This window comes from Ciona intestinalis, unplaced genomic scaffold (assembly GCF_000224145.3).
Source record: "Ciona intestinalis unplaced genomic scaffold, KH HT000127.2, whole genome shotgun sequence".
Classification (NCBI taxonomy): domain Eukaryota; kingdom Metazoa; phylum Chordata; class Ascidiacea; order Phlebobranchia; family Cionidae; genus Ciona; species Ciona intestinalis.
Window position 1 is genome coordinate 80237 of NW_004190449.2, and position 22481 is coordinate 102717.

The 22481-nt window shown below is 35.2% G+C and overlaps 1 protein-coding gene and 2 long non-coding RNA genes across 4 annotated transcripts; 2 read left to right on the plus strand and 1 right to left on the minus strand.

Annotated features, from left to right (window-relative positions):
* Positions 1 to 4736: 4736 nt before the first annotated feature.
* LOC104266650 lies at positions 4737 to 5773 on the plus strand. The gene is made up of 3 exons (XR_717657.3): positions 4737 to 4894; positions 5108 to 5149; positions 5661 to 5773. It is a non-coding gene; the product is annotated as an uncharacterized LOC104266650 (long non-coding RNA).
* A 3918-nt stretch (positions 5774 to 9691) lies between these two features.
* Positions 9692 to 11221, minus strand: LOC113475161. Its single transcript, XR_003396904.1, has 2 exons — positions 10577 to 11221; positions 9692 to 10433 (listed from the first exon to the last, which is right to left on the minus strand). It is a non-coding gene; the product is annotated as an uncharacterized LOC113475161 (long non-coding RNA).
* Positions 11222 to 12089: 868 nt separating this feature from the next.
* LOC108950381 lies at positions 12090 to 22201 on the plus strand. 2 transcript variants are annotated; one of them, XM_018816041.2, is made up of 19 exons: positions 12093 to 12659; positions 13005 to 13157; positions 13233 to 13387; positions 13891 to 14050; positions 14450 to 14594; positions 14988 to 15116; positions 15303 to 15459; positions 15786 to 16006; positions 16269 to 16509; positions 16934 to 17086; positions 17462 to 17608; positions 17923 to 18236; positions 18499 to 18663; positions 18892 to 19086; positions 19681 to 19816; positions 20178 to 20355; positions 20410 to 20477; positions 20571 to 21279; positions 21565 to 22201. In XM_018816041.2, the coding sequence occupies exons 1-19, from the start codon at positions 12596 to 12598 to the stop codon at positions 21789 to 21791; spliced, it is 3717 nt and encodes a 1238-aa protein (XP_018671586.2). In that variant the 5' UTR covers positions 12093 to 12595; the 3' UTR covers positions 21792 to 22201. The 2 variants fall into 2 exon arrangements, 1 of the variants encoding a protein (XP_018671586.2); XR_003396906.1 differs by lacking the exon at positions 21565 to 22201 and having other exon boundaries at positions 12090 to 12659; positions 20397 to 20477; positions 20571 to 20899.
* Positions 22202 to 22481: the final 280 nt, after the last annotated feature.

The window sequence follows — 22481 nt, forward strand, 5'->3', positions numbered from 1 at the left end:
TTTTGCTACATATTGGGTATTACTACTCTGTTTTTGGCACAAGCCCCTTCTTATAAATTAACACCAAGTGCAAATGATCAAATTTCGAATATATTTTCAAAATTTTATCTTTTTATTATATCAGTATCTAGTTAAAACCCCCTGAGGTATAAATTACCAAATTAAAAGTAAATCTTTCAAAGTTTGGCAATGAAAACATACAAAACTACAATGTGGGGGAAGATGGGACTCTAAATTGAAATATATTTACATTAGCAGTATTCTACAACTTGTAGTTAAACTACCAAGTTTAACAGGCTGTGCTAGTTTCTTTGCCATGTAAACTTTATATATATACCGTTAAACTGACATTTTGTTGTTGTTTTTATCTCAAATTAAAGTCATATTGACCCCTGCCTGTTTTCTTCATGCTTATATCTCAGTGTTTTTTTACAAAACTAAAACTAGTTTTATGAGACAAAACCAAACTATACGAAATATTCAAGGTTGTTTTATGAAGCTATGAAACTAGTTTAATCGTTCGCACACGCAAACTAAAAAAAATCATTGCCTTTACTATGATTTAGCGAGCATTAAAAAATAGCCCCTTACTATTTCGCATTTTTTACCTGTTCAAAGTATACTTCTGTAACCTTATTTTCCTGGTTATCATTAAATGGGGGTCTATAAAAAGAAAATTAAAAAAGGTATCGTCTGACAAATTGTCCCATCTTTCCCCACCCTACTATACCTGTGCCTTTGTTATATGATGAAGTCACACCAGGAAGAGAACTTGGTTTTTCTTCCATTCCTATATTCCGATGTCTTCGCCGCAGCTTACAGGACGTATTCGTGATCTTGACAATTAACAGCGCCCTTTTAGAGTCGCCAAGATAACGTTATATAATTCTGTAGATATACTTTTTTAATCATGACGATAGCAAATATTACCATATTACCCCAACCTGCTGTACTGTACCATTTGGTTTAGATATTTTATCGCCTTATAGTTCAGAATAATACTCTGTCATGTACAGTAGGGTGGGGAAGACGGGACATCTTTAGCACATGTTATCTAGATATTCTGATCGTGTTTTAAACAATTGATATCGGTATATGGAGCTCCTTAAATGTAATTTGTTTACTACCAAATGGGACGACAAAATAAAATAAAAAAGATGTCCCATCTTCCTCCACCCTACTAAATATGACTGTATAACGCGAATATACAATTTTAAAAAGCTACAGTCGCTATATAATAGTTAAAATATCTTTATTTCAAATATAACCACGTTGTCTGCTTCTCTGCAATAAATACATCCTTACTGGATCATTCGGTTTCCCAATTAGCTTTGTACCACGTACGCATCACAAAGCTATTATAGACCACAGTAATAAGAAAACACCTTCGATGCCAAAACAAATATTTATAGATAGGTTTACTTGACACAACAATTTTCTGTAATTTAATTTATCCTTCACAACTCTCTACATGGCAGATTTAAACATATTGATGCAATTTAAACCCTTAAACGGTATATTGGCATTGCTGTTATAAATTCTATACAGCCCATGCTTCTTAACTGATCAAAAATGAATGGCCGACCTAAATATATACGTTGTATAACCAAATTAATTGATTACCAGTCATATGCTAAGTAAACATTGCTAAAACGAAAGTCAGGCTTATAGTTCTGGCTCCTCCGACCACGAAGGGGAAATATTTGCATAAATACGACGGGGTATGTGAAGCTTCTGGATGGAGCATTCTTAAATGAATTCATCGTAAACTAGAATATTTTTTAAACATCGTAAAGAAAAATCATTTTTACGCCGCTTTCCATTGTATTATATGTAGTAGAGTTGGGGGAGAAGGGACAACCTTAGCACATAATATTCTCGTCGTGTTTTAAACAAATAACAACAGTCTATATAAGGCGTGGGAATACTGTTTTAAAATTCTTTAAATGTTCTTTGTTTACTACCAAATGGAATGGGACAATAGAATGAAAAGGTGTCTCATCTTCCTCCACCCTACTTTGTGGGTGGACACATAAACTAGAAGCACCCGTGATGAAAATGTTATTGCATTGAACAGAAAATTTGGTTTCGATAAATTATAATTAGAGGTAACCATTGGAAAAAGTTTTAAGCGACTGCATTTGTTTGTAATTATATACGTTTAGAATTAGAAGGTGGTAGTTTTACTCGCTACCTCGTCTAGACTTGATGGAATTCTGGCGTTTTTTTCCCGCTGCAGCATGGGCGAAGTAATTAACGCTTTTGTCGTGTCGTGTGCCAAATGACTAGTTTAGCTAGTGTAGTTGGTACAGCAGTATGGTTGCTTTTGTAAAACGTTTACTTTAGGTTGTAATGTATTGTTGTATATTATTTGCTCGTAGTTACCAATCGTTTTATTTTTTTTAAACTAAATTAGTTCATCACTATCTCATATTTCCATATCATGTTTTTAATAAATACAAAACAAATCTGTGTCATATAAGTGGACACTCTTCTTTGGGATAACTGGTGATTCGTAAAAATTGCACTAAAATATTCTACAGGTATTATTTATACCAGCTGTATATTTATTTTAAATTAAAAACGAAAATTCATCTCCAAAATTAACTTAGAAAGTGCATGAAACATGCCCAGTCACCATAATTCGTTCTTGGTGTCTATGATACGCCACTGCTGAACCGGTTTATTTAAATTATCAGCCATACAGTAAATAAAAAAAAGAAGTTTTTTATTATATCTTTTTATCTGTTGTTAAAGTTTGAAATACGATCAGAATATTTGGATATTATGTGCTAAAGGTGTCCCATATTCTCCCACCCTACTATATGTTAAATATAAAAAAAAATTGTTGCTTTCATAGTTGCAATGTACGAAAGAATGAATCGTCGTCGTTTTGTCTTTTCGAGAGCGAAAATTTTTATACGTCTTTCGACTGTTAATATAGTAGTGTACTTCTCGGTTGGGTAAGATGGGACATGTTCACATAGCTATTTTTGTTTTATTTAGTAGTAAACAAAGAATGTTTAAAGAATTATATAACCGTAGCCTTTTTAAAAGAGAACATTTGAAGAGCGTTGTTAATTGTTAAAAATACAATCAGGAAATATGGGATAAAGTTGCTGTAGCCAGCTTACCCCATGATAGTATATTAATTTTCATACACAAATTGCCATTGTTGTATATATAGGTAAATTACGTTACAAAAATAAACAAATCAAACAAAGCTGGGTTAACAATGGACAAAGGAAAACAAATTATACAAAGTAAAAATAAAGAACATTGATTATTAAATACACATATTAGATATACACGTTTTTATAACACACTACTATTAGGCGTTTTGAGCAAGGGCACAGAGCATGCAACGAAGAACTACCCACGTAAACCCACAATATGGCAGTTTCTGACGAGATCTCGCGCGTCCAAGATGGTTATTTTAACGTGGGCGCGTGCTATCATTGAAACTTGGCGTGCAAAGCATGTGCATTTCGAAAGCACATTAGGAATTCCTACTTAATTTAATATATATTTGATTCATTGTGTAATTAATTGGCGTGCGTAGGACAAGCCATACTTTGTATATTGAAATAATCACCACTGAGTTACATATGTGGGAACTGCTAAGTGGACACGAGGTGTTTGGAACAAAAAACATTTTATAACAATTGTCGTTGTTGCCCTTGCGAGGACAAATAGGCTACGCTACAATAACTTATATAGTAGGATGGGGGAAGTTAGGACACATTTTAACTCTATTTTCTCGTTTCGTGTGGTAGTAATCAAAAAACATTCAAAGAATTGTAAAACTATATGCTCAAGACTCCCATAGACCGTTGTTAATTGTTTTAAACACAATCAGGATATTCGGATATCATGCGCAAAAGTGTCCCATCTTTCCCCACCCTACTATACCAACTGTATAACTTGTAAGCAACTAAGTGTGAATAAAAGAGTAAATGTAAATCATTCGTTTCTAAAGCATGTTAACGGTTTAATAATTTACAACCCTGAGTTTACTATCTGTTGTATTTGATTGTAGGTGGTTTTGAATGTCGATTCCTATTGACGTGTATCTGCAATCTGCAGGAATGACATCGATGCTGCAAGATTATTTTCATGAAGTTTGTGCTCCTGCAAACTGCAAAATCTCTATACTGTATTCCCACCAGAAAATCTCACCAGATCTTTGTAAACGCCAGTATAATATTCGCGGAGATGACACATTTCCAGTAATTGGAAATAACAATTTTCAGAACGATCCGAAAGAATGAGTTTGGTTAGATTCTAAACCTATTGTGTTGGTCAGCTGTTTTGCAACTATTCAGCGTTTATTATGATTCCCATGATACAACAATGGAATATGGAATCTTTGTTATCCGGTTTGCTGATGGCAACTTACATGGGAAACCTTGTCAAAGCACAACTAATGGGAACGGGGCTTCATGGTGAAGCCGAAGTATTGTTCTTGAGTTCTGCTTTGCATTCCCAGAGAACAACAATAGCATTAGGAAATTATCAGCTACTTTATTTATATTTTCCTACACTTAAAGTTAACAGTTATGGGAAAGATTAATGGATTGTGTATTGTCTTGCATAAAGGAAGCAATATCAGAATAGTTCGCACGTTAAAACAAATATAAGGGCCTTGTATATTTTGAACAGCATCAGAGTTTGGCAACTTCTCTGATATTACTTGCAATTGAAATTGCAAGTAGATTAATGTAAGTTACGTAGTTATGTTTTATGCTTTATTTGTTTGTTTTACAGATGAATAAGACAGCACTTCTGATTTTGCTCCTTGTCGGACTTCTCGTCCTCACAGATACAACCAACGGTGCGTGGTATAGTCGTCGTCGTCGTCGTCGCTGGAACACAGACAGCCAGAAGCAAAATCGTAAGTCAATAAACAAACAAAATAAAAAAGCAAACAACATTTAAGCTATTTATCTATGGCGGGGCAATGATGGTCGCTACGTTGAAGCAATTTCGTTAATTGTGAATTACTTAGAAACAGCAAACAGAGGGAAATAAGTAATAATACATAGAATAAAATTGCAGTAAAATAAGCTGCTTCAATTAATAAATAAAAACAAGTTTTACTTTTCAGTTAAAGATATCGAAGATCATTACGATGCTCTTTTCTTTGATGGTAAATATAAACTATTTTGAAATAACAAAGAAGGAAAACATTTAAATATATCAATGAACAAATGTAACTTACTTGTTCTCGCGTTGCCGAAAAACAACGGTCTTTATAACATAGGTGTTCTGTTTATACACCTCGTGTCATCCTACGAGTTACCATGTATATTGCTTTATAGGTAATTATTTTTGGGAGATTTTTTTAAAAGAATTGGTTGATATTTTGGACAGGCCATTAGTGACCACTGGGTTCGACCATTTGCCTTTAAGTGTCTTGCCCAAGGACACATACGCCCGTAGTGGTAACAGTGACTAACCTTGAACCCATTACCTCTGCTGGGTTAAAGACAGGCGCGCTAACCAACTGTACTACGGCGCCGAACAATACATAGAATAAAATATGTAGAATATGAACTATTTCGAAATTTCAAACAATGACAGAGCATATATAGGCTACTTTCACTGAATTATATTTTTACGACGTATGATTGTTTTACCAATATTTCCATTGTTTTCAGCTGAAGAGAACATTCAATAAGCAGAAGATGTCCGCCTTTGGTTGAATTATTGATAAATGTCACTAACATTCACGATTTAATATCAATCAGAAATAAATTCAACCATGGCATTATGTGTTTGTTTATAATTTAAAAATAAATATTCAACATTTTAGTGATGAAATGTAAACACGCATTCGACAACATTTGGAATATTAAACATATAATGATCATAATTGACTTGAAATGCAAACAAATTTAACATCAGCACGTCTTTAAAGACGCAAAGATAACCACACGTGATGAAATGCTTATTAAAAAAAGTAAATGATTTATTGTGGAGTGTCTCAGTACATTATTATGTAATTACATTATTATGTAATTGTGGAGTAAGTACATTATTATGTAATTGTGGAGTGTCTCAGTACATTATTATGTAAGTGTCTCAGTACATTATTATGTAATTGTCTCAGTACATTATTATGTAATTTGGTCGTTCAAAACGCAATTAGTGTACCGAGTCCTTAGTTATAATTAATAATATTTACCTACTGTGCGACTTTGTCTGCCACAAGGTTTTTATGCATTATAATTGTTCGTTAGAATTATGTAACCTTAAAGGATAAAATGTATTGATCCGTTCAGTTACAGCATTGGATTTGCCTAAATCCCATATTTGCTAATATGTACCAAAGGATTCTTCACTATTTTTTTGTCTCGGCATGCGCAGAAGCGCCCGGTACAAATATATTAATCGGAACGAATATATCACGACACCGAAGCTACGTTTGTATAGTTCCGTAAATATTTATTACAAAATGGGACAAGAAACGAGAATATAAACAAGTTCCATATTACCCCAACCCCTATATATATGATGTGATTTAAGTTGGACGATTGAAGGGTTCGAAAATAGTATATTCAGAAACTAATAACGCAATTAATAAGTGAACAAGTAATTTATTTACACTCGCGTGACGCGACCGCTTCAATTTTGACAAAAGTTTTTTGTTAAAGCTCTGCTTTTTTAGTTTATACATTTACTGTAAACCTGTACATTAGAAGAGACGACTTGTCAAGAGATACGTTAATATATTTGTGAAGTTTTATTGAAATACAAATACTTGTACTAACACGCTTGTTGTGCTAATTATTTAACTTGTCCAATTCCAAATGTTTTACTACCAAATAGAACAATAAAAAGAAGAATGAAAAAGTGTCCCATCTTGCCTCACCCTACTATAAATCAACATTGTATCTTATAGAAAGCAACCTATTACAAAATTAAAACATCTGTATTGGGTCAAAAATATAAACTTTCATGCAATATAAATTACACGCATTGTCGTTGTATAAGTAATTTACGTAAAAGCAAAAGAAATAAAAACAACGCTCGTTTAACATTACAAAAGGAAAACAGTTTGTACAAATAAATCATATGGAATTCTGATTACAAAATATATGTATATATAATTTTTCATCTTGGATTTGTCATTACTAAATTATTTTATCTCGTCAAATATCGTAACGAATAAACTAATTAAAACAACAGAATAAGGCAATTAACAATACAACAACAGTGGTTAAAACAAGCTATATAGCAGGGTGGGGTAAGATGAAACACCTTTTCGGTCTACTTTTTCGTTCCATTTGGTTGTAAACAAGGAATTATAAAACCATATCGTTGCAACTCCCATAGATTGTTGTAATTTGTTTAAAACACGCCCAGGATATTTGAATAGTATATATGTGCTAAAGGTGTTCCATCCTACCCCACCGTACTGTACATAAAATTGCTAATTGAGAACAGTGTTCAGATAAAAGTTAAAAAGCATGGCTGTTAAAACTAAAAAAAAAACAGTGAGTAGTAATTATTTAACAGAACTGGCTATACAACCACGGCCTATTATAGAGTTATCTCTAGTAGCCCGTGATACAACTTACTCCACAAGGGCAGCGACAACTTCCAAAACACTACGAATGCATTTCATCATTGCAACGAAGCAAGCTAGTATACTGCAACATATTGCAACCGCCTTGTCAGAATCACACTCATCTATAAGAAAGTAATTGGTTACTATCGGTCTACAATTCGCGTTAGAAATCTATTGAGTATTCATATTTGCATCTTTAATGGTACCGATGCATTGACAAAGTAATTAGTGCACTTGCCTATATTCCACAGTTTTAAAAAACATTCCTTACAATTATTTATACCCACAAAACTACATACATAAGCGGGGAGGAGGTGTATGATACAAAATACTCGTGTTATATTGACTGTCGTTACACCGCCACACGAGGATAAATAAGTTACATCTATTTATTCATTTATCCATTTAATAATTATTCATTTATTCAATCATCATTGGTTATTTTCCTTGTGATAAAGGGCACTAATATATCAAAACAAAGTAAATGTGTGTAAGTTAGATACCTTCTTCGCTTGGGCTCGGGGCGGAATGTGTATAAGCTTCTGGTACAGGTGCAACTATTGTAACGTATTTGGTAACTTAAAACCAAGTTATAAACGTTTACACAATTTGACAAATTTTGTTTTATCCTACCACTTGGTAGTAAACAAAGAATATTCATAGAACTATTTAACCATATCTTCACGACTCTAAAATAGTGTTGTTAGTTTTTAAAATACGGCTAGGTAATATAGGATATTATGTGCTAAAGTATCCTATCCATAATCCCACAATAGTAAATTCGATTCCGTACCGGTTTGTGATCATATACCGTTCTAAAATCTATAGACCTCACGGTAGCCATTTTAAAACATACGAATCGTTTGTTGTATATCTATATACCTCGTGTTGGTCGCCAGCCGATTGGTTCTTTGTTAGGACCAGGATATGCTGCTGGTTGAACAGAACCTATAGTGCAAACTATCATTTAGTTTAGTATATTACCATTTAAATTTTATTTTATTTTACGCGATTTTATAACATATAGTCGGGAAACGTCAGGGGGCGTTGCGCATTGGTTTTTGCGCCTGCCTCTAACCCAGCAGAGGTTACCGATACTAGGTTCGATGCTGCTACATATCATGGTGGCTGTATTTGCCCTTGGGCAAGACACCCAATGGCAATTGCTCCAACCCACTGGTTACTTATGGGTTGTCTAAATTTTCAGCAACACATTACAAAAATAAAAAATCTAATAGCAATATATCACCTATGCACAAAGTTACATAATTGGTACCTCGCAAGCCAGCACTAGGTGTATGGAACAGAACACCCGTGTTAAACGACTGTCGCTGGACCGACACGCGAAGATAAATAAATTACGTTCATATTCAATAATTCGAGCCATACCTGTACCATCCTCGTACTGATATATTCTTTCTACTCCAGGCAGATAACTTGATCCATCAGCTGCTGGTGTTCTGACTTTGGCTGCAGATTCTTGGATATTATTTGCTGGTGTTGAATGCACATTATTCATGTTTCACTAATTAAAGTTCGCTTTGAAAAATGCTTTGCAAAAATAAACAAATAATAATTTTGTTTATATATTGGGCGTAACGCTTAATATTATAAGTAGTGGTTTTTATCGGAAAATGTAGCCTGTCAAAATGTTCTTGATAAACTACTACATGCTGTAATGTAACCTCCAGTTGCCAAGTAACTTTGGATTTAACCTTTTAATATTTTTACAGTCCCCGTAAATAAATGGCCGTGGTGTGACCTCTTTGCTTTACCAACAGCAAAATAAACACTTGAATAAAAACAATTTTCATTTGGGTTTGCTAAACGTGAGGTATCAGCATACTTGTGTTTTTTGTAGTATAAAATACAAGCGACGATTTAATTAACAATTCATGGCTGGTGTTACAGTCTAAATAAAATTCTGCTAAATAAAATTTAAAATAACACGGCTTCATGTACCTTATTAAACGTAACACCATATGGAATTCCAATTATAACAATAGAAATCGGGCATGTTACTAATAAAGTCTTATACATATTATATTTTACAATTATTACAATTTGTTTTGACATAAATATAGATGTTCCAAGGTTGCAAAAAATAATAAAAGTCGTTGAAGCAATTTTTATTAACTCTTGTTCAAGGATATATATGAGTATCAAACCGAAAGTAGAGCTTTATATTCAGGCTAATTCACAAGGAAAAACATTTACAAACACAACACGAAGAAATGTGGGGGCTTCTAAATTGACAAATCCAAGATGAATTGAACACGAATTAATAGATGCTGCTGTTTTTAAGCAATGCATTTTTCATTATGTTATGTGGGTACGCACTCAAGCGAGAAGCACCCGTGACGTCACTTATTAGCGTGATGCTGGTGCTGAACGGAAAATTGGCATCGTTGGATTTATCTCAGAGGAGAACATTTGTAGGGCAATTACAAAGATGCCCACAGTTTTAATTGATTGTACTTTTTTGTGTTACATTTGTGACATGTATAACTTAAAATAAATATAGTAGTTTGGGGTAAGATGGGACACCCTTTGATTACATTTTCTTGTCCAGTTTGGTAGTAAACAAATAACACCTAAAGAATTATAAAACCTTGTATTTATGATTTCCAGAGAGCGTTGTTTTTGTTTACACTATCAGGATATTTGGATATTATTTACTAAAGGTTTCTCATCTTACCCCACACTACTGCTGTATATAGGCTACCAATAGATAAGCGTGGAGTGTTTTACTTTTGCAGATCCTCGGCCATGGTGTTCGCTTTACCAATGCAACTAAACATCTTTGAACAACATCCTAAAACCTTTCCAGATCTTTCGATTGCTTTGTCAATGTCCATACCTAGATCAAATAATTAAGTTTTCTCATTAATTGATATCTTATAGTATTATATATATATCGGAACTCATTTATCTCAGCTATATATAGGGCAAACATTATAGTAACCATATATGGTTTAAACCAATTCCGACATTCATTCCTACCTTTTTCTGGTTGAGTAGTTATTACTCGCTGCTCACAAGTTGGACAGATTTCTATTATTTGTTCGCACGTTGGGCATTTCTCACCACATGCTGGCTTGCTTTCTTCTATCTCTTCCATTTAGTTTTATGCACAATTTGATATAAGGATTCAAAACTATAAAATCGTTTGTATATCTGTCAAGAAAAAAAATTATTTAATCGTTTGGCGCTGCTGTGGAACAGTGGTTGGCGAGCCTGCTGGATGCATCCCATTGGTTACAGGTGCGAGGCTCGAAGCTGGTATACGAATGTGGGCGTATATACTGCCTCACATAACGGCGATTCCAAAATCTAGTGTTCCTTACGGGTTGCTGTCTTAGTTTTCAGCCATAAATAAAAAAATAAAGTATTATCGCCAACAAAGTCGAAAACGTGGTAACTTATTTGAAATAAAGCACCGGAGTCCTAACGACTGTAGATTTCCCCCCAAGTTTCATACATGACAATAAGCTGCGTTTAGAGAAACAATCGCCTTCAGCATATAGATAGCACTGGTTTGTTTACTTACCTGTTATTTCCAATAGGAAACGTAATGAGTAATACATGTGTAATCAACCTTTCTGTACAATATAAATAATAAACAATTAAATGAGTGTATACACTTTATATGCATATAGTTTACATTTATACCTAATATAAAGTGATTGTGGAACACTGCTGGGAATTATTTGGTCTAACGTATCTTCTCATTAAACGGCTCATCTAGAAATTTAATACTCTTAAGTTACTATGGTGTAAAATAAGTCCTAGTATAATTTCTCGTTCATCCGGTAACTAAATGCAGGCGTGTTTTTTTGTACGCTGGGTTCTAAGGGGAAATAACATAATATGTTTATATATTGTATATAGCGTGGATCTAACTGTTTATATGGTTCATAACACTAATTCTATGATGAATAACGTAGGGAAAGTGAAACACACAAAACAGTTTGAAAAGTTTTACCTCGGCATATTCGCATATTAGGGTGGGGTAAGATGGGACACCTTTTCATTTTATTTTTGCGTATCGGTAAGTAGTAAACAAAGAGCATTCAAACAATTTTAAAAGCGTATGCTTACGATCCCAATCATCTGTTGATAATTGTTTAAAGCACGATCAGGATGTTCGGATACTATGTGGTAAAGATGTCCTATCTTACCCCAGAACACTATTTATTGTATTTGCAGTAATAATTTGGTGTTTTGGTATAACAGGCCGAATTTAATCAAGCCTTACAAGATCGCCTGTGTGTCTGTATATAAGCTTGAAGCAAGTGCTGCCCACGCCTAATATTCCTTGGGCAGCACGGGAAGTCAACTGCGTCCGGCGGTTTATGTGTCTCTCGTTGATTAATGTCTAGCAGAGTAGTGAATATACGCGTGGAAGCGAATTGGGTCGTTTTGGAAGAACGGTTGTTGTATGGAATGAAACTGTTGTTTGAATGTGAGGTATTTCAGCGATGCAGAATCGTAACAACGCATTTTATTTCACTACCGTCTTATAGATGATCGTATTGTTTGGAAGCCAGCAAATCTTAGTGTTTACGTTTATTTCAGGCTTTGCGGATTAGCGTCAAAGTAAAATTAAAATAAAACCACTGTTTATAAACACATCGGTATACAACACATTAAACTTGTATGAGGGGTAAACAATACTCAAGGTATTTGCATTTTAACAGGGCAATGAATTGGTATAAATCATCGATTTTTAGCAATTGTTAAATCATCTAACTTTAAAGTAGCATTGCGTCGTCACGCTATTTGGTTTTTGTGGCTGTGAGGAGTTTAGTTGAGAAATAGTTTGGACCTTCGGGTGTCGGGTGTGAGTGCTATAGAAAATACGACGGCTGCTTCCTGAATTGCAATAGACAATGATTTGACCGATTGTTATTCAAATGAAAGATTTATGATTTCCTTCGTTACTGCTTTAAGTCGAAGCTATAAAGATATTTATTTCATTCTTGAGCCAAGTTATCTTCATGTTGCGGCTGAAACGTAATCATGAAAGTTGGGCTTTGGTTTCTTACTCTTGCTGCAGATTTCATTATTCGAGAGTCGCAAGCAGGTAAACAGTTTGTAAACCGCTTCAGTGTATAGTTGTTAGTGGTGTATAGTAGGGTGGGGGAAGATGGGGCACTTTTAGAACATATAACGTCTAAATATCCTGACCGTGTTTCAAACAAGTAACAACGGTCTGTGGAGGTCGTAAGGATACGGTTTTATAATTTTTTGAATTTTCTATGTTTGCCAATTTAAACAAGAAAATAGAATTATAAAACCGTGACGTCACGACTCCCATAGACTGTCGTTAGTTGTTTAAAACACGACAAGGATATTTGGACATTATGTGTTAAAGGTGTTCCATATCCCCCACCCTAACTATACTAGTTTTATAATGTATCTGATGCAGTTCCCAGCTCAACAGAAGAGGGATCGTGGTCGAAATGCAGCGTAACATGCGGCGAGGGATATCAGACCAAACAACAAACGTTGAACAAATTTACATTCGGTGAAATCAAAAATCAGACAATTCGCAGATCTTGTAATTTGCAAGTTTGTCCATGTAAGTCAAAGTTGAATGTACCACCATAAATATATGCGGGAGATGTTTAATTTAGTAAAAATTTAAATCGAACAGCATACTTGGGATGGCCTCGGATTCATTTCTACGGAACTTTTGTGGCGAACTGTCCAACGACAAACAACTTCCGATGCTTTTTCAACAACGATAAGTTTTGTCCGGTTTGCAACACGTTCCGCTTGACCACGGCGACCGAAGTAAAATTCCACCAGGTAAGATGTATATAAATGTATATACATATATATGCAGTACCTAAAGTTCACCTCACATCAACGCCAGAGCAAAATGACTTCATATCTTTGCCGTGCACCGTTTTTGATGCAGTGCGCAACAATACAAACGCTTTTTTACCGTAGATTCGTATGAAGCATATAGATACGAACTTCTTCTTGCTTGCCCCGGCAATTACTTACATATGCGCAACCTAATTTTATTTTTAATTTTCCACTTTTAGCCCCGTGGTTGTCTTGCAGGTGTATAGTAGGATGGGTAAGGTTTACGTTAAAAATGTCCTTTATCGCCCGTTTGATAGTAATCAGAGAATAATAACAGAATTAAATACCCGTATCCTCCCAACTCTAAAAGAGCGTTGTTAGATGTTAAAAACGATCACACTATATTGGATATTATGTATGGGATATTATGACGATATACATCTTACCCCAGCCTATATTACACCCCCATAATTATTTCAATTGCCTTAAAAATTCACCAGGCAGGTCCTACAGTACATCGCTACGGGTTCCAGAGAGGTTCGGCAGATCCAATGGGAAACGGTCATTTTTATTTTGATGGAGCTAAAGTGACATCCGCTTGTTGGAAACCCGGGCAAGCTTGCCTCACAAAAGATCCAATTGTTGGGAGAAAAGTAACAGGTGCTTCTATTTTACCCAGCATATGTTTTCTGCAATACGAATACGAATTAATAAGCAAGCATAACTTATCCTCGCCTAACTGGGCAACCGGCAACGATAATCGTTATAACAAAGTGACTTTTAAGTGTTTCGTACACACGCTTACGAGTTATTATATATGTAACGTCGTGTGTCAATTTTTTATTATTATTTTAATATATGACTGGCAAACTTACAGACAGCACATATAACGGACCATTTGTAGCAGCATCAAGCCTTGAACTCCGGCCTGTGCCACGTGCAATTGTCCAAGGCATGAAGTGATGTAAACGAAGCAAAACACATGTGTTATAAAGACTGCTATTTCCCCGTCCCTTTAGATTTACATTGATTTTTTAACTTGTTTTTTTTTCATTACAGATAAAAACACTGGTCGTATGGTAGATTTAGATCCAGATTGGCAACTTGCTTCCGAGGTAATTGGATATCGAATTCATATTCCTGGTGTTTTCACAGCTTTAATGGAATCGTCGTCATTCACTCAGATGACATCTAGAGTGATCGGGTATCTAAAATAAGTTCACAATAATAGCAATAATGTAGAAAACTTTTCACGTGTACTGCAAGTCACTATTATAAAATTAATATATGTTATTTCTTACTCATCATAATCCAATCTTTGGATCAATCCCCGACTCGTATCTTCAGGCACTTTTTTACTTACATAGTAATTTTGTTATAATTAAATAACTTAGTGTGAGTTCACCGTATGTTTGGTTCAGCCACCACGCTTTTCAACTGACATCGTTTCCCCATTTTTTTTCTATAGCCTGTTTTAACAACTGTTGTTTTGCTGTTGATTCCCTTCTCTTATTCGTTCTTTAAACAACATCAGCGTCGCTATCGTTTTCGAAGAGATAAATAAAAGAATGTTATTATAAAATACTTTACCATACAGGCAAAGTGATGGAGCGTTATCAGCTATTGTTAAAAGTAAACTGACCGACATTAACTGGATTGATTCTTTCTACAAATCAAAGTTTGAAGATTCATCTCGCCTTTCAATCATCTTCGTCATGGACCTTTTGTAAGTTAGTTGAGTAAACATATTAAAGGTTGGGGGAAGACGTGAGACATTGGGGGTCATAAGGATACGGTTTTATAATTCTTTGATTGTTTTTTGTTTACAAAATAAGACAAGGAAAAAAAAGGTGTCCCATCTTCCCCCACCCTACTATATATAGGTAGTTTCAGCTTTCCAATTACATTCCAGTACACGGCGAGGACAAACAGGTAGGCTTACTGGAACAATAGGAATGACGTCACCAGATGACCCGAAGTCCGTGCACGCAGGAAGATCAATGCATCCGCTCAACTTAATGTTGAGGCCAAACTATGAGATAGGATTTTATTTTGATGAAGCGCAAGACGTAAGTAGTTGGTAAAACCTAAGTATACTGGCTTCGATGCTCGGTACTAATAAGATAGACGTATATTCTTGCCGGTAGCTTTATGCTGCTACTTATGGGCATATATATGTCCTTTAACGGTAATTTCTCCAGTCCAGCGACCCACTATGAGTTGTCTTTGTTATCAGATATATAGATTAAAAAAAAAAAAAATAAAAATAATTTAATTTCTGTATGCAACAGAACACCTGCTTTATAACGAATGTCGTTGCCCGCAACGTGTTAGAATATATAAGTGACATTCATTTATGTTTGTATTCATTTCTATAACATTGCATCTAAAACAGACTTTTGTTGTCGATTTTTCCAACGTGATGAAATGTAATCGGTACGGAACATTTATAAGCGACGGATTAAAATATCTTGACTTGGCAATATATCCAGCGGAAGATGATATGGATTACTTTGTATCACACCTACTGCATAGAGCGACCACTTGCGGATTGCATTCTATGTTTATGCTCACGCAGGGTGGCGCGCTCAACTATTTGTATCGAACTCAACAGTGGTAAGTGGAATTATAAAAGTGGTTTAAAATAAAGTAACCTTTAAAAGCTAGTGATACATCTTATTCTCTCGATTTTATACAATTATACTTCAACCCATAATGGTCGCTTATGGGTTGTCTAAATCGTCAGACACATACTCTCATATAAAGATAGTATTGTCGAGCCTCTAATTCGTAAACCATAGATATCTACTCCGGAGGGAAAAAAAATTAAACAACCATGTTGTGTTAACTTGGTGTAAAATTGGCATTTTCTTTGAAGGTACACAGTTTTCGGGGGAGTTGTTCAAATTCGTCTTTCGTCAGTAAACTGGTGGCTTCGAAGAAGTATTTCCCGTGGTAGGGTTGCTCTGGTTAACCGTTTAAGCTTGAACAAGAGAGTTGGTACACCAAGGAAGGAAGGTTACAGTGTTTGTTCATTATATCCGCACCTCTGCCGAGTGTCGTTTCATCAAAACTGTCATTTGTTGTCGATTGAAGCGATCGATGGTTTGAACGTCAAAGTAAGTTTATATTGATCTTAAACCAATCATTCGGTTTAAACACGGATTTCTATAAACAATTGTTCTATTTTAAACTTTATTTGTTCGTATATAATAGCGAAGATCAAATTAATTAAAATAACGAAAAGTAAAGAAGCACAATTTTTTATCGTCAGTTGAACTATTTTATGTTTATTGCCGTTTAAAAGTTTATTTAATTTTGTGTTAAATATTAATATAAACATGAAAGAGATCTTCCAACATCTGATATTGGCCCTCGAAAAATAAAAAAAATATCAACATAAGTAGGGTGGGGTAAGATGGAACACCTTTGAATATTCTGTATTTACTACCAAATCGGACGAGATAACAAAATGAAAAGCTGTCCCATCTTATTCACCCCCCCCCCCCACCCTATTATATTAATATATATACAATACATCAGCCGATGGCCAGCATAACCAAGCGCTTGAGCCGAGGTGAAACTTGGGAGTTTCCAGCCATCGCAACAAAGTTCGGTCGACCGCTACAAGATGCCAGTGTTAGTTTGCAAATCATGAAGCAGCCGTTTCCAGTGAACATGTGTACAAAAGGAAAGGTAAAATACGAACTTGGCTTACTTATTTTTTCGAACTGCTAATTTGTAAGTATTTGTGACACTATATGAATTAGTTTATATAGGGTACTCTATAGTTGGCATATGGTGCGCAACTCTCTTACCTAAACCCGAAGGTCTATGACAGCAGAACCTAATTCATATAGAATAAACAATACAACATTGGGTGCTTATACAATCTATACAATGTTGGGTAATGCTTATACAATGTTTATACAATGTTGGGTAATGGACTAACTCTGGCCTACCTCCTATAGGCCCCTTTATAGTGTACCTTACTGTAGGACCTCACTTACAAAATAGTAATGGCATTTCAAACACAAACGATTTTCGTATAATCAATGTTTTTATTCAAAGGATAGCTGTTCGCCGTATTTAGCCCGACCAAGAAGTGTTTTGAAATTGAGACCTTCTTGTCGGACAGATATAAACGGAATTGCTAAAATAACCGTAGCGGCAATCCACAATCCGGGGAACGCTCGTAAATGCAACCTTGATGGCCAGGTATATTATTATCAGTTAAGTTTTAATTTTTTCATACACGTGTTTTTGTGCTTAGTACTGTGTATGCATATTGGTTAGCTCTTTCGCCTTTGGGCAGGGAAATCGAGTTAGAAGCTCGACGTTGCCACCACAGTGGGCGTAAGTATGTCCTTGGGCAAGACACTTACAATTGCTTCAAACCCGTGGTGCCCTAGAGGTTGTCAAAAACATAGCTTTACATTAAAAACCCCAAAAAGAACTTTCCACAAAGTAACTTGTTAGCGGGCACGAGGTATATGAAACAGAACATATCTGTTCATTTCATTCATTTACAGATATACCCCACCGGTTTAATTCTCGAAACTCAATCAAGAAATAGAGTTATTCGCATTGGGAGTGGAGGAACTTTCGCAACTGCTATGAATCCATTCTTAAACTACCAAGCTAAGAAGCAATGCCATCTCCACGATGCTCATTATACGTACGGGATGGCTATCAAAGTTTTTACCTCATTACCAATGGCGACCATGAGAAAGCAATGTCCAACCTGGAACGATGACGTCAAACCGATCTTTCAATTTTACTACAATATGTTTCCTGTGATGGAGAAACATGACGTCATCAATTTAAGAAATATTCATGACGTCAGGTGAGATGTAAAGTTTTTACATTGCTTTCGGCTTTAGAATTGTGTATTTTATAGTATAGGTTGGGGTAAAATGATCCGTGCTTTAAAGATCTTTTAGTGTCCCATTTGGTAGTAAACAAAACGTTTTACAGAAATACATAACCGTTTCCTCGCGATTCTAAAAATAGTTCTTACAAATTCGATTAGAAAAAATTGGATTATATATGCTAACGCTACTGTATTCATCCTACATCATATGGAAAATTATTGTAAATGTTTACAGATCTAAGCTACGTATGATCAATATGTCGATGTTTGAATACGACTGGAGTCATCCCAACTTCATGCCGACCACTCGTGACCTTTCACCTGATAAGACGGAAATCGTAAGAAGGTGGCTCGAATGTGAGATGAATGGAAACGTCTATAAAACCAAATTAAACGAATCGTAAGTTAAGATGTATTAATATCGCTGTAATATAATGCTAATGGGATGTAAATGATGGAAGTCGGGTCTATGGTAGTCGTAGGGATAAGATTTCATAATTCTTTGAATGTTCTTTGTTTACTATACCAAACGGGATGAGAAGAAAATAAAATTTAAAGGCGTCTCATCCCCACTTTACTAAATTTACTTTTACCACTCAGGTGATATTCTGAAGTTTATTTTTCACAGCACATCATATGAATATCACGAATCTCGTCACGGTATATGCGGTTCAGCTGATAATCTACAGAAAACTATGGAGGAAATCCGCAACATAATCCAGATGGGAATATGGGTCGAACTGTACACCATACCCCCCTATATGACTGCCATGTTATCTCTCAAGCGTGAAAAGTTTAAAGAAGTTTACAATATACTGAAAAGGTACGCGTGTTAGTTTAACACTTAATTGCATATGTCATAAAGTTTATAAAAATGGTAAAACCTATAAAGTGGGGGTAAGACGAAACATGATTTCATTCTCTCTTCTTTTTTAGTAAGCAAATAATATTTATAGAATAATATAAACGTTGCTCTGCGACTCTAAAAGAGCATTGTTAAAATGGTCAAATTACAATTAGGAATGATGGGTCCTATAGCGGCTAACGATATCCCCCTTTACCCCACAGTACTATATACACTCCCAAATCTGGTCCAAATCCTATAGAACATGAAACAGGATCCTCACCTGAATATAATATAGTAACTGCAATTCATTTTATACCTTTTCAATTATTTTTTTAAATGTAAACATGCTTTTAACCGTAAATATGTTTACAGATAAAACAGTTTATAACGACTGTCGTTTTATCGCCAAAAACTTTTCGATTTACCTTTTCTTAAATCTTCGTTAGTGAAGAAACAAATACAATTAACATTACCCTTCCTCAAACAGAGTTTTTATTAACCTGTATTTGTCTCTTTATAAAGAATGTAGATTATAAAAATACAAGTTATTGCTTTATCATTTAATCACAGCATCTCAACAGAGGAAATGCTTCACGTTGTACTGAATGCCAATGTTTTAAACTCTGTTGGTGGAAAACCTAACATGACTGACTCTCTATGGTTGCCAAACTACCCGACACCATTTCCTTCTAAAGATTTTTATGAGGTATGTTGAAGTTACAAAGCAGCTATGTATAATATAGTAGGTGGGGGAAAGATGGTTCGTACTTTCATTATCTTTATCCTCCTATTAGAATAAACAAAATTAAATAACCGTATATTCACGACGGTAAAGGAGCGTTGTAAAATATTCGGAAATATGGGATTTTATGTGCTAATGGTATTCAGCTTACCCCACTCTTCTATATACTATTATATTATAGTATATTTTCTATTACGTCTTTAACAATGATCTTGAATAAAAGAAGAACTCTTTTTGTTTTTTCTCTTCTTTACGAGCTGACAATTAATACAATCCATAATGAACACTAGGTTGGAGTAATGAACCTTTTAAATCTTCCATTTAGATTCGACCTGATGTTGTACTCAAACTTGAACCATTCTCGATTTCCTTAGTCAAAGAAGTGTTTATGGAAATTGAGAAGCCTGCTTCCCCTGCTGTGATGAAGATTATTCATCAGATAGCTAACCTGTGGAATGAGATACCAACAGACAAGGGTGGAAAATGTGCATTACTGGGGAAAAGTGAGCGATAACTGCAAAGTTTTTAATTCTATGTTAAGTAGTTTTACTTCACAGATGCTTCGTTATGTGAGAATCCATATTGGTTTGAAAAATCAAAAGGAAAAGTAAAGAATAAGTTTAAGGTATGTATTAGGTTATTTTGGGATTCAAAAAGGTTGAAATCTAAATAAAAAAAAAACAAACATAGGAAAAATAATAATTATCATTTAAAAAAGTCAGGAAACTGGAGTAATTCAAAGGAATCACTTTGGCAAAATCTGTTTAAATTTTCGACTGATATGCTGGACCAACCTGAGATCACGGACGTTTACACCATCGGAGGATTCTACGCTCACGCGATGCTGCGTTTGATCCAAGCAGAAGCCTGCGTTAAAATGGATTCACCCAACAACACTGTGTTTACCGGTGACCCCACAAGACAGTTCGGACCAGAGCAGTGGTATGTGACCAAGGGTCTGAGCAGTGCAACTTTATTTCCCGTCCACGGTTTAAAATCTGCGATCGAAGCGCTCATGGAAGTTGTATATGAAGGAGAGGGTGGCACACCATGCGCACCTTTCGTAACTGATATTGCTGAAAACGATGCGAGTCATAATTCAGTAAACTCGCCGTACCAGGAGAAATCCCACTACATTAAGTTTCAAGAAATAGCCAACGGAAGAAAAATTATCCCGTTGGGTAAGAAAGAGCCACAGTGGCCTCAGGATACGTGTATGCCGTACGTGGACGTTTGCGCAGATCTGACAAGGTCAAATATTTCTTCGAATTCCAAATATTTTTGCTACTTGGGGGAAAGAATTTCGGTCAGAGACACCAACAGAGACATTTGGCCAATATCTAGAATGAAGAGGCCTACTAATATATTGGCTTACACAGCAATCCTACGGTTCAACCAAATCTACACCTCGTTACTGGATTGCTTAGGTAAGTTGAATGTAACTTATTTATCCTCGCGTGATGGACCAACGGCAGTCGTTATAACACGGGTGTTCTGTTTCATGTATTCCTTGCTTGCCCACAAATTATACTACATATATAACTTTGTTAGTGAAGTTACTTTGTATAATTAGATGCAGCCTTTATAAACTTTTCATAATAACCGGCCAAGAAGTGTATAAAGTATTCTATGTATATAGTCTTGCGAAGTAACCCGACATTTTTATAGAAACATGCCGAGTTTTATTTTATTCCAACTTGCAAACGTTTTAGAAATGTCAATGAACGGTTCTCCCAAAATGATGTCAACCTGTACTGGTATCATGTATGAATTGCTAGGTGCTGGGAAGAACGCAGTAACTACCCCACTTTATACCGGTGGCGATCCAACTAAAGGACCAAATGTGACCCCAACATGGTCGTATATATTGGACCATTATAAATTCGAAGGATTCACCGAGTTTATAATGCCGAAAACTAGCCATGTATTTTACTGTTAACACTTTACACGATAAACAGGTTTTTATATTGTATTGTACTGTGGGGTAAGGTGGGACTCTTTGCTTTTGTACATAATATCCAAATATCCTGACGTATTTTAAACAAATACACAGCGGTCTATGAGAGTCGTAAAATAACGGTTTTATAATTCTTTAAATGGTTTATATTTACACCCAAATGGGGCGAGAAAATAGAATGAAAATGTGCCCCATCTTACCCCGCCCTATATACTGTATCACACACTGTCTATACAGGTTAATGCTCGAAGCGGACTTTATAAAATAATTTACATAAGTTAAGGACTATTGTATGCTCTTAACAATAGAGTAATGAACATGAATTAGTTTTAACTGTGGAATATACTGTACGCACATATTGGAATAAATATACTGCGGAGATCTCACGGTAATGATTTGCAAATGCGTATAAGCCTTAAATATACATGAATATTCAAATTTTATAGTCGTGACGATGGGCAGTATATACTCACTATAGAGTCTATAATAGACCAATGTTTGGAGAGCAAACAGTTATGGCTCAAAACGTTTTTACTTTTGCCTAATTAAATATGCTCACAAAATCAAGTTTAAATAATATTAGTCAGCCTACTATGATAATACACCGGCGGCAACAAAATATACTTATATAAGTAAGTATCGCGTTTCGTATAAGTAATCTGCGGCTGCTGA

Bases quoted from the DNA above. Each gene is read 5' to 3' on its own strand.
- LOC108950381 (XM_018816041.2), top strand. From the start codon at position 12,596: ATGAAAGTTGGGCTTTGGTTTCTTACTCTTGCTGCAGATTTCATTATT. The intron at 15,117-15,302 runs GTAAGTTAGTTG...ATTACATTCCAG, and splicing joins ATCTTCGTCATGGACCTTTT to TACACGGCGAGGACAAACAG. The intron at 21,280-21,564 runs GTAAGTTGAATG...CAAACGTTTTAG, and splicing joins CTCGTTACTGGATTGCTTAG to AAATGTCAATGAACGGTTCT.